The sequence below is a fragment of the Nipponia nippon genome, unplaced genomic scaffold (genome assembly GCF_047370975.1).
Source record: "Nipponia nippon isolate SJK-2023a ecotype South Korea unplaced genomic scaffold, ASM4737097v1 scaffold_16, whole genome shotgun sequence".
In the NCBI taxonomy this organism is placed as follows: Eukaryota; Metazoa; Chordata; class Aves; order Pelecaniformes; family Threskiornithidae; genus Nipponia; species Nipponia nippon.
This window is the reverse complement of record NW_028262332.1, coordinates 8,025,426-8,040,770: the sequence shown is the minus strand read 5'-3', so window position 1 is coordinate 8,040,770 and position 15,345 is coordinate 8,025,426. Positions and strand designations below refer to the sequence as shown.

General features: G+C 47.3%; 1 protein-coding gene across 16 annotated transcripts; it reads right to left on the bottom strand.

Moving 5' to 3' along the window:
- Positions 1–1,081: 1,081 nt before the first annotated feature.
- On the bottom strand, positions 1,082–15,324 carry GTF3C4 (general transcription factor IIIC subunit 4). Of its 16 annotated transcripts, none has more exons than XR_015703638.1 (7): positions 14,936–15,323; positions 12,305–14,125; positions 10,324–10,454; positions 9,306–9,394; positions 7,787–8,239; positions 5,283–5,804; positions 1,082–4,925 (listed from the first exon to the last, which is right to left on the bottom strand). XR_015703638.1 is itself a non-coding variant. In XM_087752628.1 (7 exons), the coding sequence occupies exons 1-7, from the start codon at positions 15,266–15,268 to the stop codon at positions 8,175–8,177; spliced, it is 1,764 nt and encodes a 587-aa protein (XP_087608754.1). In that variant the 5' UTR covers positions 15,269–15,322; the 3' UTR covers positions 6,369–8,174. The 16 variants fall into 16 exon arrangements, 8 of the variants coding, with proteins under 8 accessions (XP_087608754.1, XP_087608755.1, XP_087608750.1 ...); XM_087752628.1 differs by lacking the exons at positions 1,082–4,925; positions 5,283–5,804 and having other exon boundaries at positions 6,369–8,239; positions 12,305–12,808; positions 13,145–13,257; positions 13,597–14,125; positions 14,936–15,322; XM_087752629.1 differs by lacking the exons at positions 1,082–4,925; positions 5,283–5,804 and having other exon boundaries at positions 6,369–8,239; positions 12,305–12,808; positions 13,145–13,254; positions 13,597–14,125; positions 14,936–15,322.
- Between the last annotated feature and the right edge of the window lie 21 nt (positions 15,325–15,345).

Below are 15,345 nucleotides of genomic sequence, written 5' to 3'. Positions count from 1 at the left end.
GTATGGAGTGCTGCAGGGACGTACGTGCCAAATTCCCTCCTCGCTCCTGTGGAGTAAATTCAGGGGGGAAGACCCTGGTTATCCGGATGGCTGTGGGGATAGTGTGTTATTTTGGGAGAGTTTAAGGTCAGGATTTTCAATACCTTTGGGGGGGTTTGGTGAATGAGAATTGGACTTTCCAGCCTCGAGGGCAGCTTTGAAAAAATCTCAGAATAAATGTCTCTGAAATCTAAGAAAGCCAAATCCTCTGGCACCAGCGGCACAAGCCGAGTCCTCTGTGCCTCCTGCGCCGGGAAATTCCGGCTCGTAGCGCCGGGCCGAGGCAGCGCCTGCTCCCACGGCGCGGGGCCCAGCCGCAAGCCCTCATGTAAAGCTGGGCGAGGGCCTTTATAACCGCTCTACCTGATACAAATGTGCTGTTTGGTAACCTGCTTGGGCAGCTGGTTTTTATGCTATTGCTATAAAGATATGCTGTAGCATTCATGCATAATTGGGAGCCCTTCTATTAATAATACATGGGAAGCTCATCTTGCTAATATCACCTTCATCTGAGTGTTCCCACTAAATATTTTGATCGATGAAATGGATAGAGAGTGTATTTAAATACTGTTTGTACTGCAGCTAGGGTACAAAAGGGACAGTGCATCTTTAATTAGACAGGTACATCTGCTTAATTAATTTAGCTGTAAAGCCCTTTTTCCTCTTCATTCTTTCATCTATATGCGGACGCTATATTAGTTCCGCTCCGCTGGTTCCATAGAAACTGAGAAAAAGAGCTCGTCTCATTGAGATGCGCTTGGCATGCCTGGGTACGGAGTCTCAGGTCAATGGTCAACCCCCAAGGGTTTGCAGCAGGCCTGAAGTGCAGAACGTAAGGGTTAGCAGAACATGCTAATACTCATGTAGAACTCTCCCTCAGAAACAACTAAAACAATTGACATTCATTTAATTACTGTAAACGAAACAGCCCCTGCATCACTTTGCATAGTAAAGCCTGTTAATACCAAAAAGGTTCAGTGGGTGGAAGGAGGAATTAGGCTTTTATAATTGGAAGGCAACACTTGAAAACCAATTTGGTAACTACGCTTGATTTTATTAGCATCTTATTCTGGCCAAACAAATGTTGAGCAATGAGAAAAACACGGTAAAGGGGAGGTGGTAAGAACGCAGCAGGAACCAGACGTTACTTATTGCCCAGCTTGCGCGGTTCTGCAATGGACGTCTTTTATCACTCCGCTTTCCGAAGATGCTTTGCAGACAGGGCTGCGTGGGGGTTGTGCTGTCCCCTATATATTATGCTGTTAATTACGTAGTTCAGCAACAAGACGACTATGTCCAACTGTTCCACAAACTTTCGTGTCCTGCTCCAGACACAGATCCTTTAGCACGCTGCGGTGGGAGGGTGCTGGAGCCCCGATCCTCCAGCACCGCCTCTGCGGGGACCCCCTGCAGCTCTTGGAAGATTTCCCCTGCCGCCGCCTTTGGTTTCTCACCTTTCCCCGTAAGGCTTGGCTGACGATGCCAGCACAAAAACCTGAAATGTAGCTGCTTTTGCCACCATCCGCTCACCAGGTGCTGTGGAAGCTGTGGGGCTGTAATGCGGGGAGGGCCAGCAAGGTGTGCGGACAGGTCCTCAAGATCTGGTTTAGAGCGAAGACCGGCTTGGCAGCGCCTGGGCCTCCGTTTGGCTTCCCAGAGGGGCGGCTGGAGCTGGGCCGATCGTCAGGAGGAGCGGACTGCGGCTGTGGCCCTGCAACTGCCCGGCGGTGTTGCCGTTGCCAAAACTGACCCTGAAAGGGGGCTCTTGCCTCGCCGTGTGTACTTCGTACGGAAAGCTGTCTACAGGCAGGCTCTCCTGGGTTATTCTCCTCTTTCTGCAGCAAGAACCCTTTGATTCTGCGGAAGAACAGAACAGGCGGCGTCAGGCCCCTCTCATCGCGGAAAGCTGGGTCTCCAGCAGGATGGTTTCCCGGCGCCGGAGCGCTGCCACGCGGCAGCTCGGGAGGCCGGGGAGAGGGCTGGCTCCGGCGCTGGCGAGATGGGAATGGTTGTGTGGCTGAAGGGCACTCTGAGGCCCCAGGTCCCCTCCCAGGCTTTGCCACCGGTGTCCTCTGACAGCGGCCACAGTCAGATTTTTATTATTAAGCTTTTTTTAAGTGTGAAGTCCTGTGCTGAAGGACTGGTGCTTGACTCCACTGCTCTTTCTTGCCAGTCTCAGCTCGTGGCATCCCAGGAATTCAGTCCCTTAAAGCACAGCCATTACAAACAAGTACTTTATTTATTTATTTAGAATAAAAAAGGAGCAGGATTACAATGCTACTGTCGCAGTATACAAAACATTCATCCAGGCTTGCTTCACGTTTACAAAATGCGCCATATACACAGCATCGATATTCACAGCAACTTTGCCAGACCCTCCCGCGAACCCAGTCTCAGAGGCAAAATCCAGAAACTAAAGATTAAAACTCAACTTTGCTTTTCATTCAGCCTGGCGACCGCCTGGTCGGCCAGCTACAACACTCGCACCCCAGAACGGAATTAAAGTAGCATGAAGAGATCAACTAGATTAGCAGAGCAATTAAATTAAACTCTCTTCTGAACGGTTCCCTTCGGGTGGCTCCTGGGTTTTCCCTTTCCAGGCTGGCCTCCCCGTTCCGTGTCAAGAACGCTGCAGGGCTGGCGCAGCCCTGTAACTCCTGCCGCAGGCTCTCGGCAGCGCGAGTCCTCCTGGGTGCTCCAAACGTTCACGTTTGGGTTGATTCAGCCGCGGCCTAGGGCGGCAGAGGGAATGACCCCGCTTTCTGCCCCAAACTGCGGTGCAGTTCATGCTAACGCGTGCCCCAGCTGCGCTGCAGCGATGCAAACGGTCCCCCACGGGCAGCGGCGCCGCTCCCGAGGGCACCGCCCGCCCCACGGATTTCGAGCGAAGAGTGCTAAAAACCGAGTTAGTGTTAAAAATAGTGACAGAGTGAGAATATGCCACCGGACAGCAAGGGTCTGGGAATGTCCCCAGCGTGACGTACGAGTCGGAACCGAGTACAGCCAAAGACTGGCACAGACGGAAATTTAAATGAGAGTATGTACGCAAGGCCCTCCTCAGCTAGAAGTGAAAACTAAAGCTCTGAGCATCGCCGTACACGCACAGTAACCTCTACAAGTTGTGAAAAACTATTCTGGATTGAGACTTCCAAGAGAAGGCTCGACTCCATCTTGTTAAGGTTCCTGCACCTTCGACAGGTAGGACAGGACCCGATGAACACAGCCAAGCTCAAGTTGTCCCCGTTTACCCGCGTGGGGGGGCGGAAAGCAGCTTTCCAACCTGGTATTTACCAGCAGAGCTGTAAACTAGCAGGCGTCTCCACGCAGACGTTTGTACCAGTTCTGGTTGAAGAGTAAACCCTACCCACTTCGAGGTAAGTCTGGAGTAAAGCCAGTGTAATCCGTGCGTCGACAAGCCTGATTCAGAAAGCTTCAAAAGGAACACAAGCGGGGGATGAGGGCAGATGATGTACTGGTAACTACCTGGAGCATTTCACCCCTGTTTACTGAGAATCCATAAACGCCTTCTTCCAGTTAATTTAGCTGCTTACAGTAAATCTGACTTTTGCCGTGGCTGCCAACGCTCCGAGGCTAAGGCTGCTACTGCCCTTCCTTCAGCTGCAACAATACGAACTGGTGCTCTGCAGCAACAGATTTTGAAGTTGAGTATATTGTTAAGTACTGGACTGGTACTGACTGCACGCTTGCAAGGTGACCGCCGGGAAGAACGCACTGAACAGCAGGAACGAGGCTGGAAGATGCCAACAAGCACTTGCCCACGCCTGGCAGCAGGACACAGGCACGCGGTGGTCCCTCGCTGACCCACCCAGCCCCGCTCTTGCAGAAGGGAGGCTGGAGAGAACGAGGAGGTGCCTTCCTCCTCCCACAGCCACCCTCCTCCCCCTCGGAGATCATCCATCGGCCGATGGACCTCACCGGCCTCGCGCACCTCTCTCGCGCACGGAGTTCAGATGTTGTCAGAAGAGCGGCAGCTTCAGCGATGAACCCCGAGCCGCTCCGTGGCGAGGGCTCCGGGGAGCGGGGACGCGCTCTCCCCCTCGGTCTCTCTCTGGTGCCGTACCTGTAGGTGGCAACTGAGAGCCCAGCAGTTGTGCCTGCAAGGCCACCCGGTTTGTGAAACGGTGGACAACAGGGGAAGGGCTCCGTATGTGAGAACTTAAACTTGGACAAACAGGTCCCCTGTAAATGTTAGTTTAGGGCCTACCAGCACAAGTGCGATTTGTTAGCCTTTAACTGGGCCTGTAAATGTTTGCGTTCAGTTCTTTCATGTCAAGAAACCCTTAATGAGGATAGAATAAATGGCGTTACGCTGCCCATAACCACTGGTGATACATTAGCCGGTGGAACACCTGGTAAGTTTAGGAAAATCAGGGAAATATTTATTGCCTGTATGTACGCATTAGCAACCATACTATTTCCTCTCTCGGAACATACAGTAGGAGTTCTGGGATGGGGGCACATACAAGAGGAAAGGATGACTGAACACTGACATCCCCAACCCATAGCTGAACTCAGGTGAGAGGCAGCAACGAGCTCCGCTGTCACCGGTCCCAGAGCAGGGGGTGCAGGCTGGAGAGCAGAGTCCTTGTGACCCCAGACCTCCCCCTTAGTTCAGGCAGTGGCATCGAGCACCAAGGCACCGAGCAGCTGTACGCTCAGAGCCGTTCTGCTTCCCCAGCGAACCTGGATTAGCCTGCGTTTCTTCATCCCAGCGGAAGAGGGATAACCTCTTGTTACTGGCATGAGTAGCAAATCTTAAATGCTATCGGAAGCTGCTTATCAAGGACAGCGACACGTTGGCTTCAGACACAGAACACGGCATCTCTGGCTATTAATTCTCAGATGTAACAGCAAGTACCACAAGCCTTTAAAAAAAAAAAAAAAAAGGCAAGCAGTGCATGGAGAACCGCTCAGTCGCTCTGCTGCGTGTTACTCTGCCTCTGGAGATGAGGCACCATGAACAGCCACAGTGTTTACCACCAAATGGCGAAGCAGTTGAGGAGCACCTTCAACTACTCACTTGTTTGAGCTACCTTACAAAAATTAGGGAAAAACTTAGCAAGATAAACTTGGATTTTGTGGGATTTATTCTTTGAATGCTTCACTTTATGTCTCAAAACAGACTGGGCCTTAATATTGGATAGCTCGGCTATCCATTAGTTTGAGAAGGCAGCGCTGTTAATGGTAAAGTAGCAGGAGGATGTGGGAGCCGGTGCTCGTACCTTCCGCGCCCGCTCGCCTTCCCGGTGTGGGGTGAAAGCAAGGGGTTTGGTTAGGACGACGTGAGGGATAACGCATCGGGGTGCTGCTGCAGCCCTACAGCTTGTGACAGTACTCCAACAGGAACGGGACTGACCTCCGCGTTCCTACAGCTGCACGCCAGAGTCGGAAACAGATAAAAGGTTTCCTGAAGGAAGTCTTGGCTGTAGCTGGGCAGAAAAATCCAGCAGGATCAGCATCAGAGGTTAAACGTTACTGGTCTGAGATGTGCTATGCTATTCCAGCCTACGCTAGTTAAAAACACACTTAGGGACCAGTGATGGTTTTAAAAAAAAAAAAAAAATTAAATCGCAATACCTCTTTACCTGTTGTGAATGAGTCAGGGTGAGAAGTGAAAGCTTTGTGCTAAAGGATCTCCACTGGCATGCAGACAAAGCTGACACCGTTGGCTTTAAAATTCCATTCTCCCAGCAGTCATAAATCAGGTTAAATAAACTGGCAATGGTATACTGAGTATCTACTGCCTTGAAAGACAAGGAAAATAAACATTAATGCTGCAACATTAATGCTAGGTGTACTGAGCTTCTACGTGTCTAAAGCATTAAAACTCAATCCAGGGAAATTCAAGAGAACTGCTACAAGTAATCACCAGGAATTAATCTCCCGATATCATGCTGAACCTTTTGGTCAGCCAGACTTACACTTTGTTTCAGCAGATGGGGATGCTATGGTTCCTACACCAACATCAAAGAAGTGTTCTTTGTGCTTTTTTTTTTTAAAGCACTTTGGTAGGGTTGTGGAGAGCGCTCTCGCCTTTTCCGGAGTGAGGGGAATTTCTGAATCTGATGAACTGGTCAGGACTGCCTGGGCAAGGACCTGCAGCTTCCACTTCAAACGCTTCTCTGCCACGGTGACTAAACCTGTTCAGCTCATACCGGACACTGACGTTCTGTTGCCCCCACACCCCATCAGCGCCGGGAAGGAGAAGATAAACGCTGCCCCAGGTGCGGTACCTGGCCTCAAACTACGCACGCATTCTTTCTTGGCAGACACACTGAAGTAATTTCAATTTTCAATGCACAGCAATAAAAAACTAAACATTTCTTTAATACAATTATGGTATCGCTTCCAAGGATATTTACAAACAAGGCTAATTATTTTACAGATGAATGTGCTTCTGCTCTTCTAGTCTACTATATTAATATGCTCAGTCAAAGCACTATCATGCTTAATGCATGAAACACTGAATAGTAAGGACAGCTGACTTGTTTTAATGTTAGCTGAAAAAAATTTGCTCCTACTAAAGGTGAAGGAACGTTAAGGAAATATGCATAGTCATTAGATCAAGGAAACTTAAGCACCAATCCACACGTGCGCTGTTGGAGACCGATACTCTCGGGGCAATTCCTTGACTTCTCACATAACTACAGAGGGCTTCACACGCAATTCGAAGTGTCAGGAATCACAAAGAGGGCGGCACATCTGCGTGTCCAGATTGGTACTCTGAAGCATGTAAATACAGAACTTTGGATTATTTGACAACATGGAGTTCAGTTAACAAGACAAACCGTACCAAATAACCACACACATTCTGGAGGTATCATTCCTCTAACACTGCATAGGAAGTTGAAAAGGATTCTCCTGCTCCCCAGAGGAACCAGATGCCAAAGACAGAAAGATGTTTGTTTCTGATAGGACAGTTAGAAGGCAGAATGAATTTCTGGGCTCAGCCACGCTACATCGTTGGTGTATTCATGAACCTCTTGAGGAGAAAGTCAGGGTTATGCACAAACAGCTTCACCAGACTCCATGGCCACCTGTGGAAACTTTACCTATAGCATCTCGGCCGTGGCGGTGGCTGGGTTTTGGGTCATGGTTTGGGTGGGTTTTTTTACTGCATTATTATGCAAAGAGAAACTGTCAGCTGGGAGTGATTACTTGTGTGCCAAACATCTGTAAAACTCCGTTTCTGTATGAGAGAGACTCTGAATTCAATTGAAAATAAGGTACATTGGTAATGGTTTTGGTAACTGAGGTACACTGGAAAAGATGACTGCCGTGGTAGAGGGTTACGTGAAACAAAAGGCATATACATTGGCAAAAGCTAGGAAGCAGTTAGAACTTAGTTCAGAAAAAGAAAGTGGGGCAAGAGACTTAGGAGCATTGGAAATTATATATATATATTAGTGTTTAATCTAATTGCTATTCGTTTAATAATTATTACATTTAAAAATTATTCTTACTGATCCATATTTGACCCAGGCAGCCAATATTACCCTTCTGACTGCAATACTGTTATAACAGTTAAGAGGCAGTTATTCTTCTAGACTTTAAGTGAAGCGAAAATAATGGCCAATTTCTTTCATATGGCTGTAACTGGCATATGCTTCACTCTGCAAGAAATTAAAACCACAAATTATTTTGATAGTTTAATATTCTGCAGCAAGTGCCAGTGCTTGTTAACAAGCAAACGAGAGCACTACAAGCTGAAGCCTTCTCTACCCACCAAGACCATTCAAGAGGCAGCTCCGCTGTTCCCGTCTTAGCTTTTGGGAAATCGCACGGTTGTCGGGCAGGAAGGACAGCTCACGCTGCGTGCTTAAGACTTCAGTTCCTGTTCAGTCAAAGGAAGCGTGTCCAGCTGCTGATGCTTCAGTGGGGCGCATTTCCAAACCGCTTTATAAACTCGCTCTTCCAGGTGTACTCCTGTTTCTGGAGCATGGAATGGGCTCTGGACTTACAGAGTTTCTAGAACCTCCGATGTTGTATTTACAGGGTTGTGGACAATGTCTTTCCCCTCCAGTAGAGTCTGTATTCCTGTGCTCCGTATCCTTCGAGACTGAAGGGAGCTTATGCAGTAGAGAAAATACTTTCCATCTTTACATAGCTTTTTTCTAGAACACAGGAGAATCACAGAATGTGCAAGGTCCTTGCAATAACCTCTTGATCCATTCAGGATCTGCAAGTAAGAAAAGTTGTTTAAAGCTGGAGGTAGAGACAAACGCAGGAATGACACCCGAGATGGACAAACGAAATAGCAACCCTGAAACAGTTTGTATATATTCACCATGCAGGATTAACTGAGAGTTCAGAGGAATCCAACTCCATTTCTGTCTTGAAATTCAAGTAATGCCAGTTTAAATCCCACTTCATCAGGGGACAAAATTAAGGTGAAACAGTCCATGCTATATCATTACAGACTCATCTAAATAGCTATATAGGAAAAAAATTTAAAGGATCACCATGCCACAAACGTAGCGTTCTCATTTTCTTAACTGAAATTAAGTCCTTCGCATAATGCGGTCCTCGGTTCCTGTTTCTTTGTCCCTCTCCAATATAAGGAAATTAAGTTTACAGCCTTTCTCTACAGAGGTTTAAGTTCTGTAGTTGATCCTTAGTGCTGACAGGAATACCCACATATTATGGGGAGTGGAAAAGTATCACCTACACTTTTTAAGACAAACTGTTAAAGAACTCCATGATTATTTTTTTTTAAGTGTACCAGTTGGGAAGAAAACAGTTTTCTTGCACAGCTTGTCCTTCCTCAAACTCTGAAAATGCAAGGGTTGACTGGCCCGCACAGCCTGCCATTATTGTCTCTGAACGATGTACTTAGGGCAGGTTTGGGACCTAAGCCAGCAAGGTGCCGACTGTTTCTTAACCTGTGCTGGCTGAATACAGCTTGCACTGAAATAGAATGTCAAAGATCCTCAGCTCTTGCAGAACTGGACGCTAATATATTCAACTTGAATATAAACTAACTGTTGTAGCACTCCAGCGCAGATTATGTGTTTGCCCAGCTCTCATTAAAATGTAGTATTTATAAATTAACTTCTGCAGTCACTATTTTGTCATTAATGTATGCCACTAATGCATGGACAACAGGACACTGTGCAGTGCAGAGTATAGTACTTCACATGGTAACTGCCTAAAAGGGAAAAGTCAGTGAAACTAATTCAAGCCATTTTGCGGACAAAACTTCAGAATACATAATCCTGGCCCTTTGGGCCACGGGAACGGTTTACCTTCTGGGGCTGGATGCCGTGCAATGCTGTCATGAAGCAAACACCTCCTGTATACCAAACTCTGACAGGACTGGTAGGTTAGAAAGCACCTGTGAAAGGATAAGTAGTTTTATCAAGAGGCTTGGGGTTCTACTGTTTTGTTTTGTGACCTGCTCCTATGCCCTGACTGGAGGCTGGGTACTCTTCCCAATAGACCTTGCTTTCTGAGAGTAAAGGCAGTAATGAGCCATATTAAACACAAAAAATTAATAATTTATTAATCCAGGTAAATGAAGCTTCACAAGTGTACCCAATTCCACATGGTCACCAAAATGAAAAAGGCCAAAAATCAAGATACCATTGAAAAAAGTTTCATCATTGGCCAAAAAATTTTAGCATACAGTAGAAGAGGCGAAAAGCTTGAGGGTTACTGCACAGGGGAAGAACCACGGTGTCTTTAAGGCAATGACTATTTAGCCAAACGAGCACATAATATCTGCCAGGCAAAGGTTTTCCTTTGTGACAGACTACTGACTTGCCAAGTCTCCAGGGACAATCACCATGTACCCGATACATTGACGTTGGAAGAGTTCCTTTTCTAGATGTTCCAGAACTTGTCTGACTTCTCAGTGTGGCTGTTTCCAAGCATTTTTTGTTAAATTACTTTGTTTTCAAATGCTGAAGTAGCTGTAACAAACCCTCCTTCATGTGCTGTTCCAAAGGATGACTTGTGCTTGATTTTCCCTCACCTACTTTCTCCCTGCCCCCATCCTCCCCCTGCCTGAAGAACAAAGTTAGACCATCCAAAGCATTTTATTTTAAAAACAGTGTACTGATAAGAGAACCAAATCCAATCTACAAGGCCCTCTCTCTCTCATGGAAGAGAACAGAAAACAGCCAGCAAAAACTGCAATTAACTGCAGCATGGATAACAAGCTTCATGACTTCTTACTGAAACACGAAGAAGTGTTTTAGGTTAGCTATTTAAGTATGTTTAAATTACCCAGAGGAGGGCAAAAACTCTTTAAGAACCAATTACCTGAGCCAAATATGTCCATTGGAGCAGACTGCCTGTTTGCGATCAGTGAACGGCAGGATCTCTTTACACAAGCTGCAGTGCTCTGGAAAAGTCTGTTTGTTCATTTTCTTTAAGATATGCCCAATCAGCACCTGGGAATACACAGCAGTCAGCATCATTTATAGCAAGACAGCTGCCTGCTGAAAGGTGGAAACATCTCGCAGGATATTGTGATTTCGGAATGTGATAGAGGATGCAAAGATCTACGCTCTTCACTGAATTCAAAGAAATAAAAGCATAAGAAATGTAAGACATTGATTAGTAATTTATTCTGATTTTATTGTCATCTCCTAAAGATTTCTGTCCCACAGTAAAGGGATACAGAAGTTAACGAGCCATCGTGTTATGTTAAGCTACTTGCAAATTTAAAAAGTACCGAAGAAATTGGTATCGTACCACTTTAGAGGATGCCACTGACCATTATAGCAATGCTTTCACGTTCTCAGGCCTATCACAATGGTTGTGCTAAAAAAAAAAAATCCTGTTCAGAAATTACCTGGATGCATGTCTTCAGCAGTCACCTTAGAGTATACGTAACGTTTACAGAAGAACATTTATGTGATCAAATTTGGTTTTGACATTTCAATAGATATAAACCACATCCCAAGGACCTTTAAAATGTGACAGCAAAGTGAACAGATAAAATGGAATTTGGAAGTCAGCTTTTAATCACTATAAAAAGAGGAATCTTGTTTACAAGGTAAGAAAAGCAAACTCTCAAACCTTCAATTCATAGTAATTGGATGCTAGAAAAACACAGCAGTTCTGCCAGAATACTTTCCTAGTGAATTACTGATGGCCACACTGCGTGGCCTGCTTGCTTTAAGTCCAGCAGCTCGAGACCACCACGCTACATCAGCGATGGCAATGTCCTTCCTTCCTCTGTCCTTCTGGGTGCAATGTACAGGTTGATTTTTAGAGTTCAAGTGATTTAAGGACTTAGGTACCAAAAAGAAGTGTTTTCTGCTCATACAAAGAGGTACAGAGACATCTGAGACGTTCCTGTCATCGAGTCTTAAGAGCCGGGAGGCTGATGGCAGTGTTCCCGCTGAAGCTCCCTTTGTCTGACATCTCTATTCAGAAAACTTCACTGCCCAGCGCAGGCTTCACTGATCGCTTATTTCCTGCCACAAATGCTTACTCTACACATTGCCATAGTCGGGGTACTGCCCTTGCAGTGATGCTTTTACTTTGGCAGGGAGTATTGCAAGTTTGGGAAGAGTTCCTATCATGGCCAAGCATTCAGTTATGCTTATTTATTGTAGGTCGATAAATGCAAGGGTGCCTGAAGGTTCAGGCCATGTATGTTATAACATTCAGTCAGCTTGGTTAATTGAAAGTCCTGCATAAAGTTCTGAATCGCTGCATTTAACTCACAAAACACAATCACTTTCTGAACCTCTGTACCTGATCTCTCCACTGAAGGCTCATGGAGCAATGACAAGACCTGATGTACCACCTGAACGGTCACAGTACTTTCAGTTACAAATACTTTAAGAAGTGATACTGCAACTCTTTAAAATTAGAACTGCAGACATAACTGACTAGAAGAAGCACCTCCTAAGTTTAGTATTGTAGAGAAGATAGATTAAATAAGCTTAGCCATGAAAACAAACGTCCCTCTCAATCAGTACATGTTCTAAACCCACCAAGAGCAGCGGAATAACCGTGGTCCTCTCCCTTGTTCTGCAAAAACCCAGACATGCTTATTCTTTCTTGTACCTGATCCAAATTTCAACATCTGTATTTACATTCCCTCCTACTCCATAATTTCAAGGAAGGACAACTTAAGCTGCATGCTCTATAGAAGCTGGCTGGCAAGGATGACATGACTACAGGTCTCTTGCCCACCCCCAAAGGTGTATTTTCATGTAAGGATATGGAGGAGGGAGAAAGAAGTCACTTCTAACACCAAATCCCCAGAGCATAGAGGTGCACTTACTCGTGCTGTTCTGTCATCATAGCCATCATCGGACATTAAGAAGTCACAGACTCCTCTGGTGGGAATACTGGTGTTTTCTGTAATCCATGTGTGTAGATAAACTTCTCCCAACACCCGTTTCATGTGTTCTCGTGTCAAGTGCATTTCTACTGCCTCAATTTGTGCCTGTATTTCAAGCAGCTTTTCTTCCATTGGCTCACGGCCTCCTACGTCACTTGACTGAGGAAGAGAATCATCTGCAGTGTCATCTATGTCCATACCTTTGCCTGTGTCACATAGGCTCTGCCTGCTGGCTTGTTTAGAAGTTCCTTCCTCTTGGTCGTCTTCAGTGCTGCCCATCCCAGGGGAATCCGATATCAAGATTTTTGCATCCTCGTGTGAAGGTCTCCACATGACCTCTGAGGGAGCTTTCTGCATGGACTGGTACAAAATCCTCAGGAGAAACAGCTTAAACCGCCAGAAGTAAGTAGAACCACAGCTCTCAATCTTTTTATCCAGTGCTTCCTGTAAGAATTGAGGAATATGCTTATCCTTCAAAATTTTCCAGCGTACAAGATCCGTCAAGTCCACTTGCCGGAAAAGGTTCTGAACAGAAGATTCCAAGAGCTGCGCAGCTGCCTCCTCAAAAGTCTTAAGGGTTACAAACTGAACTTGGTAGTTTTTGTTAACCGGGTGAAGACCGTTAGTCATGCCCTCTGTCGTAATAACTGCTAAGTACGCACCGCATGGGCTAACAGCTATTCCGTGAGTCCTGACAGAGCCAAACACTTCCGAGAGCTTAATCAGCTGGTGCTCAAACTTTAAAGCAACGTCTGTGAATATAGGAATCAGCTGCCTTACCTTTCCATCACTGGAGCACGTATACACCGTGCCGTTCTGCTTGTCTGCAGTCATAGATACGATTGGCAAAGAATGAAGCCCCGTCACGTGGGAATTATGGACGTTCAGGCCTGCTTTGGATATCAACAGGAGACACCAAAACACATAAGCTCCTCTTGCAGCCACCACTAAGCTACAACTACATTTCTGGTAGGGGTGGTAAAGAGGAATACATTTGATGCTATGCACCGGTAACTGGTCCATTTCTTGCCATAAGACTACGGGTTGTCTCAGCGTAAAGTACCCTTTGACTGCTTTTAGATTGACAGGAAGGATCTTAACCGGTCCAAAAGCACTCCCTACAATAAGTCCACTCATCTTTCGGTTGTTATGTTCATATTCCCACCAAGACAACACACTTGGGGAATTTATTCCGGACTCTATGGTATTGCAGGAAGTAATTGACTCCTTACCCAGAAATGGAAGCTGAAATTGCCAAACTGCAATGTTACCGTTTTCAAAGAGTACTGCTAAGAGCACGCTACCGACATCCCGGCATTCGTTGTTGTGTTTAACCTGCTGCGTGGTGCAGATGCCCGACCACTCCATGCGCACCGGAGTCTGCATGCTGTGCCGCCGCTGAAATTCAGAGAAGTCTCCTAGCTCTCCCCTGGGAGTGTCAGCCTTAGAAAGTTTGTAACTGGCTTCGTACAAACGCTCCCCATAGATTTCTGTCAGGTCCACCAGCTGCACCCACTGCAGTCTGTTGAGGTTTGCGTGGATGGTCAATCGATTGTCCATGGTTAAAGCTGCAAGCAGGCACCTTCCGTTCGCGTCACAGCCCAGCGGCGACCAGCTGGAATACTTGAATCCTCGCATAGGCGGCAACGACTTCCCCTCAGGATTGAACACTCGATCTAGCATAAAAGTTTGACTAACCGTTGGATCCATGGAACTTGCGAACTTTTCCTTACATTCTGCTACCTCCTTTTTTGGACCAACCTAAAAGACAACAAAAAGAGCTTTTAAAACAATTGTAGAACATTTTTATAGGAAGACTTTCCCCCTTGAAATAGAGCATCCTCTATCACAATCTATGCTACACTGGTCCAGTGGTTAATTAACCTCACTCTTAAAGACTTAAGCTTCGTCGTTGGCCTAAATTTGTATAGTTTTGACTTTCAGTTATTGAATCTTTGTCTGCTGAACCAGAGAGCCTGTTTTCATACTTCTGTTCTCAAGTGTGTACTTAAAGGTACTTGGCGTAACAGTCAAGCTGTACAGCACTCAATATTTCAACTCAAGTTATTTCATATTCTCAGCATTGTTTTGGAAAAAAAAAAATCAGATCCGCAACAACAGAATTATTATTTAATAAGAGATTCACTCAGACTTGCTACCCCTCTGTGCTAAGGATGCTGTCAGATGCCCCCCTGAAGCCCAAGACAGTCCCTGCTACGAAAATCTTTCAGTTTAGGTAGCAAACCAAGACAGATTTCTACTTAAAATGTTAGTGAAGTAAGTGTCATCAAAGTCCTGGACCTCAAGTGATTCTTAGAAAAACAGCTAAACTTTAGGATCCCTAAGATCCGCTCGATACGTGCCGGTATCGCACCCTGACGCGACCGGGATAGATGTGTTTGTCCCCCCCTCCTGCTTTTAAAATCCATCAGCGCAGCGGGCGCTGCCGCCAGCTGTGCCCGGGGCGGGAGCAGCCCGGGGGGGCGGCGGCCCCGGGGGCTCCCGCAGCGCCCGGGGGGACAGAGCGGGGCAGCCCCGGTGCCCGCGGCCGGGCTGTGCGGGGCGGCTCACCTTGAGGAGACAGGCGGCGGAGGGCGCGGGCACGGCCGTGCGGTGGATCACCATCTCCTGCCCGCCGCTGTGGACGTCGCTGAGCTGCTCCAGGACGGCGATGCTGCGGGCCGTGCTCACCGACACCCGGTGGTCCTCCGACCAGGCCAGCGGCTCCAAGCCGCTGACGCCGTGCTGCAGCCGCACCGCCGGCTCCCGCCGCACCGCCGTCAGCCGGAACCCGGCGCTCGGCACCGCCGCCGCCGCCTCCTCGACCAGCGAGTCGAGCCCCAGCGGCGGCTCCTCCTCCCCCGCCGACAGCGAGGGGCTGCCCCCGCGCCCCGCCGCCGCCATCTTACCGCCGCCTCACGGGCCGCTCGGGCCGCCGCGCGCATGCGCCGCCGCCGCCGCCGAAGCCCCCGGCCGCCCCG

What these genes read in the sequence shown, in the direction of transcription:
- GTF3C4 (XM_087752621.1), bottom strand. Translation starts at nt 15,268, where the DNA reads ATGGCGGCGGCGGGGCGCGGGGGCAGCCCCTCGCTGTCGGCGGGGGAG. An exon ending in CCGCCGCCTGTCTCCTCAAG is followed by an intron (nt 14,126 to 14,935) that starts GTGAGCCGCCCC and finishes GTTGTCTTTTAG; the next exon opens with GTTGGTCCAAAAAAGGAGGT. An exon ending in ATGATGACAGAACAGCACGA is followed by an intron (nt 10,455 to 12,304) that starts GTAAGTGCACCT and finishes GTGTATTCCCAG; the next exon opens with GTGCTGATTGGGCATATCTT.